This window comes from Pseudorca crassidens, chromosome 15 (genome assembly GCF_039906515.1).
Source record: "Pseudorca crassidens isolate mPseCra1 chromosome 15, mPseCra1.hap1, whole genome shotgun sequence".
Taxonomy (NCBI): domain Eukaryota; kingdom Metazoa; phylum Chordata; class Mammalia; order Artiodactyla; family Delphinidae; genus Pseudorca; species Pseudorca crassidens.
In genome coordinates, this window is record NC_090310.1 from 65,352,527 (window position 1) to 65,376,776 (window position 24,250).

The following is a 24,250-nucleotide window of genomic DNA, read 5'->3' on the forward strand; positions in this document are numbered from 1 at the left end:
AGGAGGGGAGGGGAGCACGTGGTCTCATGGACAAAAGTCAGGTCCACATCAGTCATTTAAAATAAATTCTTTAATAGTCTCCATTTAATTGGTTTATTTGTTGTTAATAAATTGGCAACACACGGAGGGGCCGAGGGTATGCTCCCAGGCAGGCTCCTGCGCGGGGTGGGCTCAGGCAGGAGATGCTGCCCTGGAGCGGGGGGCCCAGGCACAGCCTCCCTGTGCTCCAAGGGGTGGAAAGAGAAGGCCCCTCCCACTTCTGGGGGAACCCATGAACACAGCGGCCAATGAGCAAACAGAACCAGAGGAGCTAAAGGAAAACAAGGGAGGGAGGAAGGGAGGGACAGAAGGGCAGGCTTGGGGGAAGGTAGCGTTCTCTGGTGTCCCCCACCCCTGCCCAAGGGCTCAGAAGCCTTTGCCTGGGTCCAAAGGCCAGGGCAAGCTTGGCTCACAGACTGGGGGAGGGTGCCCTTATCTCCCTCCCCACCCCAGGACTGACAGCCAAGAGACCGGGCAGGAGCTCAGACAGAGCTATTTTTAAAAGTCCCTTACCTCTGGGTGGGCCGGGACCCCAGGGTTCTGAAGGAAGGGTGGGCACAGTGTCCCTGTCCTCGTCATGGAGATCTTGAGGGAACTGAGGCTCCCCAATGACCCGGGGCCCTCAGACCCAGGGGCCAAGGGCTTCTAGACGCTCCCTCCCACCAAGCCTGTACCTGAAGACCTGGGGCAGGCGGAGAGCAGCAGGGAGGCGCGGGGTGGGGGACAGGACGGGACAGGGCAGGGCGTGAGGCACACGTACCCACGCTCACCCGCGCTGGCCCAGGCCCAGCAGCCTCCCAAGGCCTGGCCCAAGATCACTCCTCGGTGAAGTCCCTGTCTATGTCCATGTAGGGCTCCTCGATGTAGCTGACAAGGGCAGAGGGTGACTGGCGGTCCGGGTTCAACAGGATGGACACTGTCTCTTTCCAGTATGAGAAGCTGATGCAGGAGCTCTGGGCAAAGAGAGAGGGGCTGGGCGGGCGCCTGGGGGACCCGGGTCGAGCCCAGCACCCCGTGGGGAGGGCCTTGGTAAGGGGACAAAGAGCTGCCTGCCACAGGGTCCAGGCGGGGACCAGGGACCCCAGACGCCCCTCCGAGGGGCCCTGGGTCTGCGTGCCCGCAGCCCGCCCGCCACCCCTCAGGGGTGGGGCACTCACGTTCTCCAGGCAGGTGCTGTCCTTGTCCTTGTGTAGGTAATGCTGCTGCCAGAAGCGCAGCAGGTTGTGGAAGTTGTTAAGCAGGAAGCCAGGGTACTTCTTGCTGTGCTCCATCCGCTGCAGCAGCCGCAGGTACAGGGGCAGCCGCTCTTTCCGTCGGGCCAGCATCAGGATCACCAGGCTGGTGTTCAGGCAGCTGACATTCTCCTGCAAGCACCAGGCCATCCAGGTCACGCACGTGCCGGCAGCCCCAGGGGCCCCGGTGGAGCGGGGGTGCCACTGGGCAGGGAGGACGGTGTCCCTGGCGGAGTCCAGGGGCCATGCACTGCACTGCCCCTGCAGAAAGCTGACAAGAGGACTGGGGAGAGGAACGATGCTGGCATCCTGGCCCAAGTGCCTTCCTGGTCCCTCACCCCACGCCCCCATCCCCACCCTGGGATGTTTCCGGTGGGAACGGTGTCATCAGTCTAGTTAGAGTCCACTCTTCCTCCAGAATCAGCTCAGGCATCGCTTCTTCCCAGGAGCTTCGATCCCTGGGGCGGCGGGGTGCACGCATCAGATGCAGGTGTCTCACTCCGCTTCACTCAGCACTAGACAGGCAGCTTCCTGAAGTGTCTCAGACTGTTTCGTTCACTGTGCATCCCCAGCCCAGGGTCTCGCCTCAGTAAACGTTAGATGAAGGAATGAAAGAACAACCTCTGAGTATTACCCCCATTTTAGAAAAGAGGGGTGTGAAGCTCGGAAAAGGGTCAGCTGCACAGTTATCTGTTGAAGGAGGTGGGAGTCAACATCAGGTCCAACCCCAAAGTCTGCACAGGAGGCTGGGCTCGGAGAGCACTGAGCTGGGATTCAGAGCTCAGCGCCCATCCTGACTCTGCCCCAAATCATCTGTGACCTTGGAGCCTTGCTCCCTCCCCAGGCCCCTTCTGTAAAATGGGGCACTGATCCTTATTGGAGAAAAGTCCTCAGAATAGCTGGGAGGGTTTCCCAGGAACCAAGGGATGGGTCTCAGGAGATGTATTGGGTTGGCCCAAAAGTTTGTTCAGTTTTAAGTAAAAAGACACATTTTTCATTTTCACCAAGAACTTTATTGAATGTATTCATTAACCAAACGAACTTTTTGGCCAACCCAACACTTCTAGGCTGAAGGTGGCTCTGGGATGAGGGTAACTGCTTCCAATCTCCCTTTCCCTGTGGCAGGTCTGCAGAGCCTCTCACCTGGGTCAGCGTCTGCACGTGGATGATATTGATGAGGCGGAAGAGGAAGGACATCTGTGTGGGCACCTGGGATATGTAGGCAAGCAGGCGGCACTCGGACAGGACCTCTGCGACTAGGGACAGAGAGGCAGAGGTGTGAGCAGCAGGTGTGGAAGCTGGTCTGCGGTCAGGCCCAGGGGCCTGACATCCAGGCTTCTAGTCAAGCCCCCCTCGGGCTCTGACTCTGAAGCTGGGAGCCCCCACTGTCAAAACAACTACAGAAAGTGCTGGCTGCAGCAGGAACAAACCTCCAGCTGCTCTGCCACCCCGGCTAAAGCCTGCGTTCTCACTAGAGCCCCTGCCAGGAGTTTGCTTCCACCTTTGCCTTCGGTCACGTTTGGGGACCGCCTCTCCCAGAGGCCCTCCCCAGTCTTCACCACGTGGGGGCCTCTCATCCCAGCCAAGTCCAGGCCAGGAGAGGAAGGGTGTGTGTTGTTTTTTGCATTTTGCTGGAAACAGTTTTTTTTTTTCCCACCTGCCATTAAAATGTCACACATGCTCATCAGAGGAAGCATGGATGATAAAAGCAAAGCCAAGAAAATCACCCTGAGAGCCACCGCCTTGACCCCAACCACGTGGGTGTTTGGTGCAGCTACTTCCAGACATTTCTGTCTCCTTGCTAGAGGCTGGGCATTTGACACCAATCGCAGCCACACTGGACCGATTCACCTTGGCATTACGGCTTTTTCTTACCTTTCATGTCCACCTGGTTTTCGAATCGGTCCAGTGACAGAGTGACGCAGCGCACCAGCATGTTGGAGTCCACCAGCGAGCTGTTGATCTGCTTCAGGAACACCTGGAACTGGAGCGGAGGCTGGGCTGACGGGGGTGGTGGGTTCTCGGCTGGAGACGGCCAAGGCCTAGGGCGTGCAGTCACTGCAGGGGGTATCCCCGTACCCTGGCCCAGCTGTTTCCAACAGGAAGACTGAAGCTCGGACAAACCTGTGCCCTGCCCTCACCACCTAATAAGCAGTCCCAGCAAAAGAGCTCGACTCGGATCTTCTGACACTATGTCCAGTGTTTTCTGCACTGAAGGGTCTACTGTCATTTTTACTTCAACTTGTCTGAGCTGGGTTTCTGCCACACACATCCTGTGAGCCTAACACACCGGGCCCAGTCCTGCCCTTCTGGGGCTCATCATGGCACCCAGCACACTGCATCAGACCCATTTCCAAGCCCACCTGCCCACAAGCGGCTGAGACTTTCATCCCTGTGTACCCAGGGTCTAGCACAGTGCCCGGCACACAGCAAGGGCTAATGAATGTTTGTTGACAACTACCCGCTGACTCCCCAGGACTCTCCAATTTAAAACCAGCATCTGAAGACTGGGCTGCAACATAACTTCTGGATGATGTGGCACACCCCACGGAACCATGGGTTAGACTTACCTTTGCATCCGTGTTGATGTATTTATTAAATCTCTTGAATGCATCAACATTAAACTTCATCAGCTCCCCCAGGAGGTCAAAGTAACTCTGGAGCACATCCCGCGACTTGCACTCACTGTCCACAATGCAGTAGAGGATGTGCTGGGGGTGGGAGAGGACAGGGTGAAGGCAGGAAGGCGGCTGATCCCAGGGACCAACAGGCACATATGGCTGCTGCCCCCAGGCTGTGCTCATCTAAGCTGCCCACCGCCAGCCTCCCCCAGCCCTGGCACATAGCTCAGACCACGTGGCATTAGCTTTGAGCAAGCATCCAGGTTGATGGAACCTGCTCCCCTGTCTAGATTCTCATCTGAGGACGCTGGTGGCTCCCAGGGCAGGGCCGGGCCTGACACACCTCACCAGGAAGTCGGGTGTGGGGGGAGGTTGGGCTGTGTAGCCATCACCTCTCTCGCTTGCCCAGGTCCGAGCTAAAGTGTCTGCAAGACGGCCAGGCTCTCCAGCTCGCAGGGAGGTGGCCGTCTCCAGAGGTAACACTGGCCACTGCCCGAGCACTGAAGCCATTCAAGTGAAGCACAGGGTTTAAGAACACGAGACACGTTTTGACCCCATGGTTTGTCTTTATGTTAATAAAAGAAGAAGTTCACACTAAAGTCAGTGAACTTTTATCAAGAACATAAAGCAATTTATTAACTCCTTGAGAAGGTTTTCTATGACAGTTAAACTGTTTCCTTTTTCATTTTTATTTTCTTGAAGTTGTATATACCAATTTGGATCAGTTCTTTTCCTTATGGATTTTTATAACAATGCATGGGTCAGTTTCTTATTTGTATCCTTTTTTTTACCCAATTGTAGCTTTGGACATTTTGCCCTACCTCCCTTCGTAAATTTTGCTTTTTCTGGAGGCCATTTTTCAAGAAAGGGAAATGAACTTTTAGTCAGCAGCAAAATATCCTCAGGGTCAAAAGGCCTTGCTGAGCAACTTTACAGACTCCTGTAATCCTCCATGGCCACCCCCAGATCCCTCAGTCACCCGTTAGGCACCCATGGGGAACCCAGAGTTGACAGCTATGGGGAAGTACCAGGGCGATCTGCACTGGCATTTTATGATAAAGAGATCTGGTCTGCTCTGCCAGCTGTCTAGGTCTCAGGACAGGAAAGCAACACATGGGGCTGGGGAGAGGGACACCCGACACCCTGGCTCCTCCGGGCCATTACCTCCAGAAGGCCTCGCTTCAGCAGGAACATCTGGTCTGCATAGGAGGTGGTCCCTCGGAGGAAACTCTCCACAGCCCGGGCTTGCCAAAACCTGCGACCCAAATGTTGACCCCTGGCCCAGGTGGCTAAGGCTGCCCTCTTCTGGCCCATGTTCTATTCACCAAGGGGCTGGGAGATGTCTGCTGCCTTTTCATTTATCCAACAGACATTTACTGAACGTCTATCTACTAGGCATCGGGGACACATCAAGGGTCCCCATCCTCAGGGATCTGATGGCTCAGGGGGGAACAGTCCTCCATGTGGTTCGTCTGGAAGGAGCTGTGTCTTGGAGAAGGCAGCATCTAGGATCAAAGGGCTGGCCCCGTGAATCACGTGTGAAAACACACTCTAGCCTCTGCCCCTTCAGAGGAACAGGAGGACATGGAAGCGAGGGGCCGGGAATGCATGAGGGAACCCGACAGACGTGTGGACAGACCACCGAGCTCACTTCTGATGGGCTGTCCTAGAGAAGAGGTGGCTGATGTTGACTGAGTGGCCCTAGAGGGTAGAGCTGGGATCCATAAGGGGACGTCAGGACAAAGCAGGCTGAGCTGACAGGGGACCCTAGGGGATGGAGCCTACTGACAGCTCACACCCACCCTGATGGAATGCCTCCCTCACCTGCTACTGCTGTCTGCAGCCTTTAAGACTCAACTTAGATGAGTCTAAGGAACTGAGGTGCCCTCCCTGTCCGCACCCACCCCACCAGGCTTTCCTTTGCTCCCACGGCTCCCGGGGCAGGTCCTGGCTCCGAGCCTTTCCACACTGCAACCCTCACACAGGTTTCTTTTCATGCTTGTTTCTCACAACCCAGGCAACTCCATGTGGGCAGGGGCTGTAGCTCCCATTTCTCCCCCACCTGTCCAGCACCAGCACAGAACAGGTGCTTGGTGAATGCTTGGTCAATTCTTGAAACACACTGGTGGCACGCAGCAGAAGCTAGTGAGTACGTGCTGAGTCAACACAAGGGAGACGGCAAACTCCCTCTCCCTGACAGTAACCAGATGTCCGGGGTAGAAGCTGGTGACTAAAGAAGGTCATTCTAACAGCTAAAGAAACACTTGGCTCCTGGGCCCTCAGGAGTGGCAGGTGCGTGTCCCAGATCTACCTGAAAGATGACTCAGCTGGCTCCTTCTTCATGACCTGCAGCAGACGAGTTAATAAGCCCCTCTTCCCATCACACACCAAACTCCTGAAATAAAATACACAGGGACATATTGGGGGCAGATCTGAGAGGCTGACAGGGGCCAAATTCCACTTGGCCGAAGGACTGTGTCTTGGGGCCCTGGGGTTGGGTGTCTCTGCTGGGGTAGGTGGGTAAAAAAGCATGGTGACATTTCCAAACCTACAGGATGTCCTCCTGCTCTACCTGGGTCCAGAGCACCCTAAGGACTCCTGCAGTCTCACAACTGAATAGCCAAGTGCATTCTCACTACATCTCAGGGCAGCTTTTCCTGCCCAAACTCACTGACAAGTGATCAGAGGCCAAAAACACAACCAGAGTCACACAGGGCTCAGAACTGCTGGAGAGAGGGCTGCTTACAACAAAAGTGGGTTTGAAATACCATGACAGAGTCTAGCAGATGGGGCAAAGTCCGTGCCAACAGGGTGAGGCAGGGAGTACCCTGGGCCCCAGGTTCAGCTCCAGCTGGCCTTGGACAAGTACCTGAGGCTCTGGGCCTCCGCTTCCTGGTCTAGGAAGCAAAGACAGTAAGTGAGGAAATGACTCAGGTTGCATTATCGGGGAGAGAGGGCCAAGCAGGCAGGGACTCTAGGTCCTTAAACTCCCCCTTCAAATAGAGCAGCTCTACTATTCACCCACTACAGGTGTTAGGGTGGGACTATATTCACTTTCATTTGAACAAAGATTTCTGCTACTTTAAAAGTAAAAACAAACAAACAAACAAAAAAGGCTGGAGAATTACAACTCCTGTTGCTGGATACAGTCCTCCCTCCCTCCCCTGACCCCTGTGAGCCTGTGACTTCCCTGCTCCGCTCTAGAAAGTGAGGCAAGTATAACCCAGCTAATGGGACTTGGCAGAGGGCAGGAAAGGAGCATGTCAATGAAGCTGGGTGACAAGGGAGACAGCAGAGTATATATGACCTGTGGGAGGTGACCCGAGCCCCTGCTCCCCAGTCTGTAAAGTGGAGGTGACGACGGCACTTCCCTCCAAGGGCTGCTGCGGGGCTCCAATGAGATAATGCAGGTGACGGGAGGACAGTGCCTGGCACACAGGAGCCCTCAAGACACTGTAGCTACACGTGAGTGAGAAAGGACAAGTACACACACCTGTGTGCACCCATCTGGGAGCCCTGGGACACGCAGGAAACCAGGGTGGGCTGTGGGCCACAGATGCACCCCAGCCGTGCTCACCTGTCAGTGTTGAGGACGGCTTCCACCTCGGGGATGTTGGCCTTGAGAGAGATGGCGCTGAGTTCATTCAGCTCTTGGTTGTTGAGCAGTAGATACTTGTTCCTGAAATAAATGTGTTGGAGGTGGTAAAGGACAGGAACTGTGGCTGCCGCATCAACACTGGGCTAGTGCCCTGCCCATTTGCTGTGGAGGGAATCCGAGAAGCCCCGGGGTACCCGCCCCCAACGCCACTTACCCCGAGCCAGCATTCTGTGGCAGGGCACGCAGCCCACTGCTCTCAGGCTGTGGGAGTCTCCCTGGCCCCAACGCCCACCCTCTGCCTGCCACGTCCACTAATGAGGCCCCTTTCCTTAGCATCTCTAGGCCTTTCTTTTGCCACTGAACATTTCTATTTAATTTCTCAAAGGCACTTCCAACTCAGTGATGTCCAAATCAAACTCATCATTTTACTCAAGACTGGCCCTGTTCCAACATTCCCACCAGGAGGCCTGAGTTGGCTGTGACACTCCCTCCCTCCTTTCCCTTTCACATCCAGGCCTCTCGCCACCCAAGTCATGTGGACAGAACCAGCTTCCTAAATGGTCTCCCCACAGGAGTCACTCCCACATACAGCACCCAGAATAATCTTCAGATAACTGGAATCTGATCATGTCACTCCCATGAAAAATGCTCCCACATTTTCGCACTGCTTTAGAATATATAAAATCCAAGCCTGAGAACATGACCCATCAGATTTAAGAATCTGATGAAAGCTAGGGGCTCAATTCTTCAGGAAAAAAAGGACACGTTCAGAACACATTGGTGCCGTTTTTCAGGGCTGACATACTTGCTGGAGCTTGAGGCCTTCAGACAGAGAACCTCTCAGAGAGGATGATCAACATGATCCAGACAAAAGCTGCAAAGTGAAGGCCCCTGAGGTCACATGTGTCCCCAGGCACGTCCTGTCAGCTTATACAATATTTGAAACGAATATAAACCAGCACTTAAAAATCAGGACTTTTCACATAAATCTTAATTTCTGGCTTTCCTTGGGGGAAAAACTCAGAAGCTATGCAACACTGGGCCTTGTTTCCTGTACACCAACAGCTGCTAAGAGCTGAGCAGTGGCTGCCTGTGTGTTCCAGCTCACCAAGGTCTCACCAACGCCAAGGTCAGCTGCCATTTACCCCTCCCCTGCACTTTCCTTATAGCAGAGAATCATTCTCCAACACATCCTCCACCAAACGTTGGACAGTAAAAATAAGAGGGCAGAGTGTGTTTCAAGGAAAACAGGGGAGAGTACATCTCTTTGTAAAGGTGAAGAATATTCCATCTGCTCAACATGCCAATACTCAGCCCACTTTGGCCATCTGAGGTTCCTGCTGGCCCCTGCAAATAGCCAAGCTCCTGGCTCAGAGGGACAGACGGCTGAGAGCTGTATTGACCCCAAGGGTAATAAGGGGGCAGCAACTTCCGCACTCACTTCCAAGGTGGCTGTGGGGCAAGAGGAAACTCAGTGTAGGGCCTGACATAAAGGATGGGCTGCACAAATGGCAGCCCTGATCATGGAAGTGCAGCCCCATGCGGTTGCCCTGAGGTGAGAACGGCGCCCAGGTCCTCCTGAGCCGAGGTGAGCGGTTAGACAAAGGGAGAAGAAAAGACAACGAAACAACTCTCCTCCAGGGATGGCTCGTACTTACTCATGGTGGTCGCTGAAACTCTGGAGGAGCCTCAAAAACTGAATCTTCAAGGTGATGTCCTAAAATACATGTGCATCCTCGATGTTAAAACCACAGTCACAATGTTCCAAAAGAAAACAAAAGGCTCTGGTGACAGCCTGGATGTCACTCTGCTTCTCTGAGCCCCTGTCCTCGTGCACAGTGAGGACTTCTCTTTAGTCAGAAAACCCTTTGTCCACATCTGGCCAACAGGAGATTCAGCTAATGTAGACCCTTCCTGTTAAAAACACCCCAACATAACTGGATAAAAAATAACTGAAATTGGGCTTCTCCGGTGGCACAGTGGTTGGGAATCCACCTGACAATGCAGGGGACATGGGTTCGAGCCCTGGTCCGGGATGATCTCACAAGCTGTGAGACAATTGGGCCCACGCACCATAGCTACTAAGCCTGTGGTCTAGAGCCTGTGAGCCGCAACTGCTGAAGCCCGTGCACCTAGAGCCTGTGCTCCACAACGGGGGAGGTCACCGCAGTGAGAGGCCCGCGCACTGCAGGCCTCTGCTCACCGCAACTAGAGAAAGGCCCGTGGTCAGCAATGAAGACCGAATGCAGCCAAAAATAAAATAAATTAATTTTTTTAAAAAAGTCTTTAAAAAAATAACTGAAATTATTTTAAATGTGAGGCTAAGTTCATAAGAAATTCCACTAGAATCAGAAATGAAAGGACCGAGTTCAGAGCAGCGAGCAGAAGAGCTGATGGTGGCAACTCCGGGTGGCTGGAGAAGTGGAAATGAGACTTATTCGGGCCAGGGCTTGGGTTTCAATGCTCTGCAGGGACCAGACAGAACCTTGGGCCCATGGAAAGCCTGCAGAATGTAAACATTTGGTGAAAAAAGGGTTAGAAAAACCCCACCTACCAGCCCAGGGAGCCGGTAAATAAGCCTGTCTCTGCCAGGGTGCTGCTGGTGGTGGAGGGGAGCCCCCAGGTCCCCAGGAGGACCCTGGGCTCATACTACCAGAGTGGGAGGGCAGACACTCAAAATGAAACCTTGCCCTGGGATGCTGTGCCCCCTGAAGTACCTGGCAGACAAAAGCCAAATGTTCTATAGGACTACTTCCAGGGCCCAGGCTACACAGGTACTCACAGGGAAAACAAGCTCCCCCTCCCCCGAAGGTGACCTTCTACAAACAGTACAGAACACAAGGCAACACTCCACCCCGAGGCGAGTCTGAAGACTCAGACACAAGTAGCTCCCCATGAGCAATCCAAAAAATACCATAAAAAAGTATGTTATGAATGATTAAAGAGGTAAAATTAAAGACAGAAAATGCAACAGAAGAACAAAATATTAACATAATGAATAAAAGACCACGTAGCTTTTGACAAAGATCCAGACAAAATGTCTAGAAATGCAGAATATATTCACTTGAAATTAACTTAAATGGATGTGCTGAAAGGTAAATCTGACAAAGCCAAGGAGAAAAACAGTAAACTGGAAGATTCGGCACTGAGGAAAGTCCCCAGAATGCAGCTTAGAGACCAGGGAGGACCCGTGTCACTGGGCCTGGTGGCCGTGTGGCACTTTCCCCCTCATGCTGAGAGCCGATGATCTTTCTTTTGCAAGAAACAGAGGCTCAGAAATTCAGTGACTTGTTCAAGCTCTCCCAAAAAGCTGAGTGGCACAACAGGGCTCCTGACTCCCAGTTCAGTGCTCTCTAGGGCACCGTGAGAAAGACCGAGCAAAGGTGAGCCCTTGACCCTTAAAAAAGAGAAAACCTCCTAAAGCCCTTTTTGGAGGCAGACCACTGGCGTGGTTCTGGAAGGCAAACCTACTATCAGTGGGTGTAAATTACAATGGGATAGAGAACAGAATGAGGAAAAACTTGCTGTTCCGTAGCAGAGAGGGTAGCCCTGTCTGGAGGAAAGTGAGTGCCCTGCCCAGAGGTGAACAAGGGAAGGCTGGCTGGAGGGCCTCAAAAGGGATTTCTGGATAGGTGAAGGGTGGGGGTTAGATCCTTCCCCAAGGTGGCTTCCAATTATGGGGTTACACAGGCTATGACTTTCAGTTTCTGCTCTACTCTCAAAGAATGAAATTTCAAAGGGCCAACAGCAGTTCTTGAAACGACTACTTCTGGCAAGCAAAGCCCATCTGTCACCAGGGTCCCTGCTCACCGGGCTACAGTCACAGTTCTGGTTGTGACCGTGGAGGACAAGGGCAGATGCTGAATGCTTCCTCCAAATCAGTTTGTCAAACAAATTGTTCAGCCCAGGGATCAGCTTGAACTCCGCAATCATTCTGTGAACCTGGATGGGGCAGGAAGGCAAAAGCATTAAGACAAATGTGCTGTGAAGGCCTATCAAAGCCTGGGCAGGTAGGTACCATGAGGCTTCAGGACGAAGAAAGCATTGCTGAGGCTTAAAGAAAACAGCCACACTTACTCTACCCTCACCACCACTCCCACCACGCACAAACATACTTTTAAACTCTCTAGAAGGAGACATTAATAACTGGTAAAATTAGATGCTTCATGGGAGAACCCTGAATGTTCAGGATCAGAGGGGAGAAAGGCTTCACTTATACTCATTTACACCTTTTAATACAGAACTATGTGAATTACTGACCTATTAAAATAATTTTTTACATAACATAAAACAAAACTATTACTACTTTTCAGGGCTGTTGTAAGGATAAAGTCAGAAAACATGTCTAGTCCAGAGCACAGCCCCAGTACTTACTAATTCCCATTTTACAGAGGAAAGGAAAGTTTAGCAGGACCGATGTGGCCAAGGCAGGGGTGGAAATGTCACCCTAACTCAGGTGTTCTGATCTGAAAGCCTGTCCCTTCCCCGTCCACCACAGGCTGGTGTTTATCTTGGGAGACCAGAACTTGACAGTGCTGTGACTCTGGGCAACATTCTTCTTTAAGCCTGAGTCCCTTGATGGAAAATGAGGGCTGATGAAGCTATTGAAAGGGCTGAATGAGGTAATGTGAGGGAAGCTCAGGGCCTGACTTACAGGAAGCGCTGGAAAAAATGACTGTTGTATTGATTATTTTCATTAGCACCAGAGGGATGGAACTTATGACATTTGGTGAGCATTTCCAGTCTAGTGATTTCAACTTAGCCAAGACTGGTCAGAGAACCTGGCCCAAGTGCACAATAATAAGGTCACTCCAAGGAGGAGCCTTCTGGGGGACCTGGCCGGGGAAACTGTTCCCCCTGCTGTCCTGGTCTAGGCGGGGTCTGTGAATCCATGTTCCCACAGTGCCTAGCACACAGTAGGAACTCAGTTAATGCTGACTGTGCAAATGAGGACACACCAGCATAACACTGGTTCTCAGGAAGGCAGGGTTCTGAGGCCAGCTGATGGTCCCTCCCAAGGAAGTGGAGGCTGTTATCACAGTTTAACTAAAGACCACAATGATTCATAGAAACTTGGTAACAGGAAGGCTCAGAGAGCAGGGAACTGCCATGGTGAGGGGACAGAAAGAAGAGTCAGGGCAGCAGAGTTTAAATCCTGGCTCTCACGATGCCTGAGATGACTGAGAGCAGGGCCCTTTTTGTATCTTTGTTTTCACAAGCATCAAGTGGGGTAGAGGTCACCACCTGCTGTATAACTTACCAAATAACCTCAAATTCAAATATGAATGACGATGAAAGTGCCTCAAAAAAGAAAAAGCACTCAACACAGGTAAGATATTGTGACTAATATCTTTTATAAGAAATATATTCCATATTAAAGGAAGGAGTCCCAGTGCTGTGGACATCAGGGCAGGATCTCATCCAGCGTCCTGGTTTTAAATGCCAACCACAGGGTGACGACGCCCAAAGTTATACCTCCAGGCCTCTCCTCTCCCCTAACTCCAGGTGCAGGTAAGCCAAGTGCCAATTCTAACAGACACCTAAACCTAACTTGTTCAAACTGAACTCCTCCCCTTCCTCCCTTCAGACGTCTGCCCCTCCAGTCCTTACCCACCAGTCTTAACCATGTCAATAAATGGCAAACCATTCCTCCCACCTGCTTGGAAAGAGGTAAGGAAGTTACCTTTAACTCCTCTCCCCTTATGTCCACATCTAACCGATCAGCAAATCTTACCTGTTCTACCTTCAGAATAGATCCAGAATGCAAGCACCTCTCACCACTCCTGCCACAAACATGCTGGTCCTAGCTACTGTGAGCTCTTTCACACAGCAGCCAGAGGATGGCTTCCCATTTCACTCAGAGTATAAACACAAGAGCCCTTAAATGGCCTATGAAAGCCCAATGCGACCTGGCCCCCGCGTGACCCCTCAGCCCACCTCTCCTCGCTGCTGGTTCCTGTCCATCCCCCAGCTTCCCTACTGTTCCACCAACCCACCAGGCAGGCTCGCACCCACTTCCCATCTGGGCCTGCTCCCTCTACCTGGCAGGCTGTCTTGAGGGTTAGCAGTCCTGGCTTCCTCGCTTTCTTCAGGACGCTGCCGGGCCAGATGTCATCTTTCAGCCAGTCTTTTCCCTGCTGCCCTCTCTAAAATTGCTCCTCACTTGTAAACTTGTGATAACTGCACCCACCTCACAGAGAGCTGTGTGAGAGTACAGTCCCTAACTCAAAAAGGTGCTCAAGGACTGCTGAGCTCCCAGCTCCCGCTTCCCTTAGCCCACCCCTCCCCCCAGGCCTCGTTTCACCCCTAGGAGAATGCGCAGGGAGCACGAGTGGGCCACTTATGCATCTTGAGGAGTGCTGCATACTTCTAGAGCCCTCCCCCTCCTCCCTGCTCCTCCCTCCTGGAACTGCTTCAAGGTTCAAGGAACCTCAGCATGGCTGGACCCCCCGCAGTTGCCTAGTTTTCATAACTTGACACAGTTCCGACCCGCCACCCCAAGTCCCCATCAGCCTGGCAACTCCTCCAGTGCACCTACAGGGCAGACACCCACCCTTTACTCTGCACATTAACAAGGTCAGATAACATGGCTAAGCCGCCCACTCCTGCCCGGGGCACCAATGCTCTGTCTAGAAATGATGCCCACAGCAAGGTACAGTGGAAAGACTATGAGCCCCGGAATCAGACTGGTTTCCTGATGTGTAAAACAGGGACAAGGGAGCCAACCCCTCGCTTTGCTGGCCAGAGACAGAGGCATTGTGAGGGGCAGCCTAACAGGTGCCTGGGAAGTGTCTGCCCGCGGCTCCTCCTGCTCTGAGACGTGGCGGAAGGGCCCACCTGGTTTCGCTGGCGCCCCATCAGCAACACGCAGAGGACATAGAGCACTTCCAGTTTGTACATGATCTCATGCATGATCTTCATTGACTGAGGCAGCTGGGTCCTAGGTGAAGTGTGAGGCAGGCCATTTTCCTCCGAAGCCCCTGGAGGAGGGAGCACAATGGAGGCTGAGACAGCCACCAGGAAAGAGGGTTCAATCACTGCTCGTGAGGAAACACGTTTCTGCCCCTCAAACCTGCTCTGAACAGACCTGAGGTAACAGAGCCATCAGACTGGGCCCTGAGTCCGTGACAGAGACTTTGAAAGCCACAAAACTCTCTCCAGGCCACCGGGTTCAGGGAAGCTTAGAAACTTAGGAACATGGACTCTGCAATTGTATCCCATCAGCTTTTAACACCCAGCAAAAATACTCTGACACAGCCAACCCAGTAATCTGATCCATGCCCTGCCCCCAAATCCCTTCTCCTGCCACCGCCGGACCCTCCGCGCCCACCCCGAGAAAGTGCCCAGACACATGTCCAGCAGCAAACTGTGTCAAATTCTCTTCAGGTCACAAAGGACTCTTAAGTACCTGGTCCCTCTGCTTAGATGCCACAAGGGGGCACTGCTGAAGGACTAAAATGGATGCTTTTTGAAGATTTTTTTCCCTCCTGTTTTTCAAACAGTCATGGAAAGTTTCCTAAGGCAGACGAGGCATCACAATCGATACTAGTGATACAGATACTATCTGTACAGATGATACAGATAATATACAGATATTATCTACTAGCAGGTTTTCATTTTACCCTATTTCATTATTAGTGACAACAGCAAAAGCTACGTAATATTCATGGACACAATATGTGTCAGGCATTGGGTTTCGGGCTTTAGGTAAACCATCTCATTTCCTCTACTACCCAGTTAACAAAAAAGTCTCAGTGGGTCACGCAGGCTGCAGTGGAGGGTACTCTCGGGAATGGGGCAGAGCAAAGGGATGAAGACTGAGGGCGGGCTGTGGAATGACAACTTGCTGGCTGTGTGACCCTGAGCAAGTCACCTCCTCGTCAGGCTTTCAAGTGCTCTGTAAACGGGAAGAAAAGCAGTGCTGCAGCGATCGGCTGGAGCTCCTGTGAGGAGTGAAGGAGGACACAAGAGAGCCCAGCACCTGATTCTTGGGAAGCCTCACTCTTAGGTCCCTATTATTTTAAAAGGTCAGAGTCAGGAGACCTTAGGATTTACTTCCCCTTAGTTTTCCTCATCTTTAAGGTGAAAGGATGAATCAGTAACTACTAAGGTCCTTTTAAGTTCCTATTGGAACTGTTGCCCTAGAGGCCTTTTGAAAAGGCCAGAAAGTCTATGTGGTACAGAGCAGTGGTCATGAGATATATTCGGGTGAGGCACATGCAGTTATGATTTCTGTACGGGGATATCATGACCTAAAAACCTAACTTACTCCACCCTACAGACTTAGAACTATTTTTTCCAGCCATGTTACATCACTAATATAAAAGCTGAAAGATGACCAGCTGCTGAACGAAGCATGACAGAGAGGCAGTGCAGCACAGTGGTTAAGGACTCGGAGCCAGACTGCTGGGTGGCTTTGGGGAAGTCTGTTGATGTGTCTATGCTTCAGTATCCATCCTCATCTGTAAAACAGAAATAATGGCAACAGTACCTATCTCTTACCAACGTTGCAAAGATTAAATGATTTAATATGTTGAAAGTGCTTAAAAAATGCAGGGCACACGTACCCAACATACAAGTATGTGTTAAACAGAAGTAGAAAACGAACTCTGAGTTTTTGCTAATGCTTGCTTGCTATATGTTTTCTTCCTTTTAATCTGCAAGCTCTTAATGGCAATGAAAGTGACAGCCAGCAAAGACTAAGAAAAGTTTACTGGAAAAAATCTAATTGAGAAAATTCTTTCTATTCACATATCTTTTCTTGCATGTTGGGAGGAAAACCATAATTACTCAATTTATGTGTTGGGACTCCTTGGCCCCGCTCCCAGAACACTTTAAGAGTCAACTGATTTGTAAAGAGAATCTGAAGAGCTATCACGCAGAATCGCGCCTCTGCTGCACACCTGCCATGTAGCCTCCAGCGCCTCAGCGTCCTCATCACCTAGCTTGGGGGTCTGGGGGGCACTGCGGGAGAGGACGTCTGTGGAAGGAGCAGGGGCGGCGGATGGCACATGAGCCCTCCTCAGTAATGAACGTCTGTGGAGAAAGAGAGATGCAGGCAGCCTGGACTCTGCCGAGTCACTGCCAACTTTTGGTGCCTGGTTTGCAAAGGCCTGACAAGAAACTCTCTGGGATAAATATTTTCACGAATCACAGTCCTGAAAGCAATGGCCAGAGCTTAGTAACAACGTGATTCCCAAGGATGAGGATAGAAAAACTAGTTTAAGAGGCCTGTGCTTCCCTCCAAATCTCTTCAGCTCCACAATACTGATTAAAGTGGTACCACCCTCCATATATCTGTACTGTACCCTGGGGCACACTCACTTTAAAAAAAAAACAAAACAGCTCTGAGCTATGACTCACATGCCATACAATTCACCCCTTTCAAACGTACAATTTATTGGCCTTTAATATATTCACAGAATTGTGCAGCCATCTCCACAATCAATATTAGAGCATTTGTATCACCCCTAAAAGAAATCCTGTTCACATTAGCAGTCAATCCCCATTTCCCGCCAAGCACCTACAGCTCCAGGCATCCACTAGACTACTTTCTGTCTCTACGGAACTGCCTATTCAGGACATTTTATATAAATAGAATCATATAACTTGTGTTTTTTTGTTTCTAGCACAACGGTTTCAAGGTTCATTCAGGTTGCAGTACGTAACAGTATTTCATTTTTTTAAGTTACTGTATAATATTCTATTACATACAATATACCACATTGTTATCCATTCATCAGTTGATGGACATTTGAGTTGTTTCCATATTTTGGCTATAGTAAATCTTCTCTTATGAACATTCGTGTCTAAGTTTTTGCGTAAACATATGTTTTCATTTCTCTTGGGTATATACCTACAAGTGGAATTTCTAGGTCATACGGAAACTATGTTTAACCTTTTGAGTACCTGACAGACTGTTTTCCACAGTGGCTGCACCATTTTGCATGCCCACCAACAGGGAATGAGGGTTCTGATTTCTCCATCTCCTTGCCGACACCTGTTATCTGTCTCTTTTTTAAAATTAATTTATCTTTCGCTGCATTGGGTCTTTGTTGCTGCACGTGGGTTTTCTCTAGTTGCGGCGAGCAGGGCTACTCTTGGTTGCGGTGCGCGGACTTCTCGTTGCAGTGGCCTCTCGTTGCGGGGCACGGGCTCTAGGCACGTGGGCTACAGTAGTTGCGGTGCGTGGGCTCAGTAGTTGTGGCTCGCGGGCTCTAGAGCGCAGGCTCAGTAGTTGTGGCGGACGGGCTTAGTTGTTCTGCGGCATGTGGGATCTTCCCAGGCCAGGGCTCGAATCCTTTTCCCCTACATTGGCAGGCGGATTCTTAACCACTGCGCCACCAGGGAAGCCCCATGTTATGTGTCTTTTTGATGATAATCATCCTAGTGGGTGTGGAGTGGTATCTGATTGTGGGTTGGATTTGCATTTCCCTGATGGCTAATGATGCTGAGCATGTTTTCATGTGCTTGCTGGCTTTCTTATATCTTCTTTGGAGAAAGTCTATTCAGATCTTTTGCCCATAATTTGAAATGGGTTGTCTTTTCATTGTGGAGCTGTAGGAGTTCTTTATACCTCCTAGATACAAGTACCTTATTAGATATATGGTTGGCAAAAATGTTCTCCACCCTCCAAAAATGTTCTCCCATTCCGGCTTTTCACTTTCTTGATGGTGTTTTTTGAAGCACGAAAGGTTTTAATTTTAATGAAGTCCAATTTACCTATTTTTCATTTGGCTGCCTGTGCTTTAGTGTCATCTAAGAAACCACCACCAAATCCAAAGTCATAAAGATTTATCCCTGTTTTCTTCTAAGCGTTTTATAGGATTAGCTCTTACATTTAGGTCTTTGATCCTTTTGAGTTCATTTTTATATATGTGAGGTAGGGGGGTCCACTTCATTCTTTTGCATGTGTACGGCTAATGGTCCCAGTACCATTTGTGGAAAAGACTATTGTTTCCCCAACTGAATGGTCTTGGCACTCTTGCTGAAAATCAACCGACCACATAAGTGAGCATTTATTTTTGAACTCTCAATTCTATTTCATTGTATATGTCTCTCTTTATGCCAGTAGCACACTGTCTTGATTACTACAGCTTTGTACTAAGTTGAAAAATTAGGAAATGTAAGTCCTCCATGTTTGTTCTTCTTCTTCAAGATTGTCCTGGCTATTTTGGGCCCCTTGCATTTCCAAATGAATTTTAGGACCAGCTAGTCCATTTCTGCAAAAAAGCCAGAGGGGATTGTGATAGGGACCATGTTGAATCTGTAGATAGATCTGCAGATCAAGGTGTGAAATATTGCTACTTTAACAATACTGACTCTTCTGATTCATGAACATAAGCTGTCTTTACATTCATTTAGGTTTTCTTTCTTTCAGTAACAGTGACGTTTTGCACTTTGAATTCAGAGTATAAGTTTTATATTTCTTTGCTAAATTTATCACTAAGTATTTTATTCTTTTTTGATGCTCCTTTAAATGAAATTGTTTTAAGTTCATTTTTGGTCTGTTCATTGCTACTGTGTAGAAATACAAGTGATTTTTGTATACTGATCTTCCATCCTGAAACTGTGTTGAATGAACTTGTTTATTGGTTTAGCGGTGTTTCAGTGGATCCTTAGGTTTTTCTATATAAAAGATCACATCATCTGTGACTAGAGATAGTTTTACTTCTTCCTAATGTGGACGCCTTTTATTTCTTTTTCTTGCCTAACTACCTAGCCAGAACCTCCAGTACAATGTTGAATACAAGTGGTAAGAGCAGATATCTTTGTCTTGTTCTGATCTTAGTGAGGGAAAAGCTTTTCAGTCTTCAGCTGTCACGTATAATGTTGGTTGTGGGTTTTCTGTAGATGCTTTTTAACAGGTTGAGGAATTCCCTTCTATTCCGAGTTTAAATGTTTTTATCATGAAGATGGATTTTATCAAATGCTTTTTTTGCATCTATTGATAATCATATAGTTTTTGTCCTTTGTTCTATTGATATGCTATATTAAATTGATTTTCATATACTGAGCCAACCTTGCATAAATCCCACTTAATTATGTATATACACTTGATCAGGTATATAATCCGTTTTTGCTGCTGTACTTTGTTTGCTAGTATTTTGTTGAGCTGTTTTGCATCTATACTTGTAAGACACATTAGTCTGTAATTTCCTTGTGATGTCTTTTTTTCTTTTGGTCTCGTTTTGGTATCAGGGTAATATGGCTTCATAGAATGAGTTAAGCAAAGTTCTTTCCTCTTCTATCTTATGGAAGTCTGTGATGTACTGGTGTTACTTCTTTAAATGGTTGGTAGAATTAACCAGTGAAGCCTTTTGGGCCAGGGTTTGTCTTTGGGGTAGTTTTTCATCACTAATGTAATCTCTTGTTATAGGTCTGTTCAGTTTTTCTATTTCTTCTTGAGTCAGTTGCAGGAGTTTGTATCTTTCTTATAATTCTTCCATTTCATCCAGGTTATCTAATTTATTGGCATACAGTTGTTTACAGTATTCTCTCAGAGTCCTTTTTAAAAATATTTGTAAGGTTGGTTATAATATACCCTCTTTCATTCCTGATTTTAGTAATTTGAACTTGTCCCTTTTTTGCTTGGTCAGTGTAGCTAAAGGCTTGTCAATTTTGTTGACCTTTTCAAAGCACCAGCTTTTGGTTTTGTGGATTTTCTCTATTGTTTTTCTATTCTCTATTTCATTAATTTCCAGTCCAATCCTATTATTTCTTCTGTTTGCTTTGGGAATATAGTTTGCTCTTCTTTTTTCAATGATTTAAGGCGGTAAGTTAGGTTATTTTTTGAGCTCTTTTTAAACGTAGGCATTTACAGCTATAAATTTATAAGCATCCTTTAGCTGCATTCCATAAGTTTGGTATGTTGTGCTTTCATTTTCATTCATCTCAAAATATCTTCTAGTTTCCTTTGTGATTTTATCTTTGAACCATCAGTTATTTACAAGTGTACTGCTTAATTTCCATGCATCTGTGAATTTCCCAAATTTCTTTCTGCTATTAATTTCTAATATCTCTCCCTTGCGATTGGAGTACTTACTTTGTACAATTTTAATCCTTTTAACTTTCCTGAGTTGTTCTTTTTTTTTTTAAGGCCTAGCATATGGTCCATCCTGGAGAACATTCCATGTGTACTTGAGAAGAATATGTTCTCTACAGTTGTTGGGTGCAGTGTTCTATATATATATCAGTTTAGTCTAGTTGGCTTACAGTGTGGCTCAAGTCTTCTATTTCCTTGCTGATCCTCTATATAGTTGTCCACTATTGAAAATGGGTTATTAAAGTCTCCAACTATTATGTTGAACTGCCTATTTCTCTCTTTGAATCTGTTGGGTTTGCTTCATTTACTTATTTTTGGCTCTGTTGTTAGATACACACGCTGTTATATCTTGATAGATTCACCCTTTTATATTATTATAAAATCTATTTTTTAAATCTCTGATAACATTTTTGTTTTAAAGTCACTCTTAGTACTCTTAGTAGCCACTACAGTTTTCTTATGGTTGTCCTTTGCATGATACATCTTCTTCTGTCATTTACTTTCAACCTATTTCTACCTTTGAATAGAAAATGTGTATCCTGTAGGCTGTAAATAATTGGATCTTTTTAAAAAAATCCAACATGACAATCTGTTTTTTGAATGAATTATTTAATCCATTCACATTTAATGTTATTACTGACAAAGTTGGATTTACTTCTGCCTTTTACTTTTTGTCTTCTATATAGCTCACTTTTTAAAATTCCTCTAGGTTTTTTTTTTTTTTTTTTTTTGTGGTACGCAGGCCTCTCCCTGTTGTGGCCTCTCCCGTTGTGGAGCACAGGCTCCGGATGCACAGGCTCAGCGGCCATGGCTCACGGGCCCAGCCGCTCTGTGGCATGTGGGATCTTCCCGGACCGGGGCACAAACCTGCGTCCCCTGCATCGGCAGGTGGACTCTCAACCACTGCGCCACCAGGGAAGCCCCCTTTAGTTTTCCTTTAACACTTTCTTTTGCATTAAGTAAATATTTTCTAGTATAACACTGTAATTCCTTTAATGAGTTTCTCACTATATTTCTAAAGTTACTTTCTTAGCAGTTGCTACAAGGCTTGCCTGCCATATACATCTTAACTTGACAGACTTTTTCAGATATAAATTAACGTAATTCCAGGGCTCCCAGAGCTCCCTCTTCCCCCTTTTTGTGCTATTATTATGCATACTACATCTACATATGCTAAAAGCCAAACAATACAATATACTGGACAATACACTGTATACATTGTTACACAATACACTGTTATAATTATTACTTTATAAAATTTTATGTCCATTAAAGCAGCTGAGAAAAGAAAGGAGAGCAAGTAAATATTTACAGAGTCTGCTATAGTGACCCTCTTATTTACCATTTTGATTTTCTTCACTGATTCCTGTCAATTCGAGTTACCACCTTGTCCAATTTCCTTACTCCACTACAACTTTGGGTCCACCCACCTTCTTTGACCTGTTATTGTCAAATATATTACATTTCTATATGTTATAGGTTCAACAATGTAACTATAAACACATAGTTTTATACAACTGCTTTTGAAATTAGTTAAGGAGAAGAAAGATGCACATATATTGTCTTTTATTATTATACAATTACCTTCACCGATCCTCCGTTTTTTTGCTGTGTGAATTTGAATTACTGGCTGAGGTAACTTGCTTTCAGCCAGTATTTCTCCTAAGACAGGTCTGCTAGTAGTGAATTTCCTAAGTTATTGTTTATCTAGAAAGCTGTTTATTTCACCTTCATTTTTGAAAGAAGGTTTTATTGGATGCAATTCTTGGCTGAGTTTTTTCCCAGCACTTTGAATATGTCACCCCACTCCCTTCTGGCCTCTATCATTTCTGATGAGAAGTAAGCTGATAATCTTACTGGGATACTCTTGAACATGATGAGTCATTTTTCCCTTGCTACTTTCCAGATTTTCTCTGTCAGCATTTTCATTATGATGTGAATGGGTGTAAATCTTTTGAGTTTATTCTACTTGCAGTTCTTTGAACTTCTCAGATGTGTACATTAATCATATTTGGGAAGTTTTCAGCTATTATTTCTATTTTTTTCTGTTCCTTTCTCCTCTCAGTGAACTTTTCATTCCAGTTATTGTATTTTTCATCTCTGGAACTTCCATTTGGCTTTTTATATCTCTTATCTCATTATTAATATTCTCTATTTGATGACACATTGTCATCACTGCTTCTTTGAGGATAGTTTCCTTTAGTTCTTTGACCATATTTATAATGGCTGCTTTGAAGTCTTTGTTAATTCTGGTATGTGGGCTCTCTCACAGGCAATTTCTGTTGCCTGCTTTCTCCTGCGTTTTGGTCATACTTTCCTGTTTCTTTGCATGTCTCGATTTTTGTTAAAAACTGGACATTTTAAGTAAATACTGTAGCAACTCTTGATACTCTTCCCTCTTTCTTCTTTCAGGGCTTGTGGTTGTTTTCTTGTTTATTTGTTTTAATGCCCTGGCTAGCCTATTTCAGTAAAGTCTATTTCTCTGAGGACTGATGAGGCCATTTGGCAGAGAGCGCAGCCTTGGGCATGTGTCCCTGGATGACAGTGTTTTAGCAGGGCTCTCTTTGTCTGGCTCTTTCCTTGATATCTCTGTTAAACTTTCTGCCTCATCTAGTATGAAACTCAGTTGTCAGGCTCCACTAACTGCTGGCTGAATGCTCTACTGTTTCTGACAATGCCTTGAGGCATAAATTGCTCCAAAGTCTGATTCAATTAAATTCAGGCAGGGGTAGTTTTTGAGACTGAGGTTTGTTTTGACCTCAGCTTTAAGTTCTTCTTAGCCACCTCTTTCCTTGGTTCTCTCTGGTGAACTAGCTGGCATACGGTTTGGCTTTTTGTTCTCAATTAAAAAGAGCTCCTTTTATTTTCTTACCACCAAAATCTACACTGTTTCTGAGAATGACCTTGAGCTCAAACTTCCCAACATTTTGTTCTTACCTATTACCTCTCCCCCTGGCAAAATCTCAGTGCTATTACTCTGAGCAGGATAGGTAGCCTCTATAGCCTCCTCAGCTTGCCTCTCCCTACATAGTAGAACCTCTGTCCTACAAGAGAGCTGGGGCAAGGGCAATAAGGGCCATAGAATTCTTGGCCTACTGGGCCTGGGTAGAGCTTCTGTCCTATGAGTACAGTATTGAGGTGGGTGGAGGGAAGGAGCCCCTGGCATTATGCTAAATCAAATAAGTCAGAGAAAGACAAATACTGTATGATATCATTTAATGTAGAATCTAAAAAAGCTCAGAGAAACAGCTAGTGGTGGTTACTAGTGGTGGGGTGGGGTGGGGAGAAATGGGGAGTTACTGGTCAAAGAACACAAACTTCCAGTTATAAGATTAACAAATTCTGAGTATCCAGTGTATAGGATGGTTATTATAGCCAATAATACTATATCATATAATTGAATGTTGCTAAGAGAACAGATCTTAAATATTCTCACCAGAAAAAAAGAAATGGTAATTACGTGATGGGATAGAGGTGTTAGCTACTGCTACAGTGGTAATCATTCTACAATATATAAATGTATAAAATCAACACATTGTACAATTCAAACTTACGCAATATTATGTGTTGATTATATCTCAAGAAAGTTGAGAAAAGGGATGGAGGGAGGGAGGGAGGGAGGGAGGGAGGGAGGGGAGGGGAGGGGAGGGAGAAAAAAAGGAGCCCCTGCCCTCTTGGCTATATTCATCAAGAATTTAGCCTCCTCCACTCGGAG

General features: G+C 47.5%; 1 protein-coding gene across 2 annotated transcripts in view; it reads right to left on the bottom strand.

Annotated features, from left to right (window-relative positions):
- Positions 1 to 55: 55 nt before the first annotated feature.
- The window catches only part of TRPC4AP (transient receptor potential cation channel subfamily C member 4 associated protein), a 78,541-nt gene continuing 54,346 nt past the window's right edge, over positions 56 to 24,250 (bottom strand). The window contains exons 9-19 of one of the 2 annotated variants that reach the window (XM_067707925.1): positions 14,328 to 14,470; positions 11,301 to 11,432; positions 9,149 to 9,207; positions 7,470 to 7,571; positions 6,204 to 6,287; positions 5,057 to 5,147; positions 3,842 to 3,982; positions 3,147 to 3,255; positions 2,415 to 2,527; positions 1,197 to 1,403; positions 56 to 992 (exon numbers count right to left, since the gene is read on the bottom strand). In XM_067707925.1, coding sequence (XP_067564026.1) covers positions 855 to 992; positions 1,197 to 1,403; positions 2,415 to 2,527; positions 3,147 to 3,255; positions 3,842 to 3,982; positions 5,057 to 5,147; positions 6,204 to 6,287; positions 7,470 to 7,571; positions 9,149 to 9,207; positions 11,301 to 11,432; positions 14,328 to 14,470 — 1,319 coding nt within the window. In that variant the 3' untranslated portion in view covers positions 56 to 854. Of the gene's footprint in view, positions 993 to 1,196; positions 1,404 to 2,414; positions 2,528 to 3,146; positions 3,256 to 3,841; positions 3,983 to 5,056; positions 5,148 to 6,203; positions 6,288 to 7,469; positions 7,572 to 9,148; positions 9,208 to 11,300; positions 11,433 to 14,327; positions 14,495 to 24,250 lie in introns of both variants that reach the window. The other variant, XM_067707924.1, reaches the window with a different exon arrangement.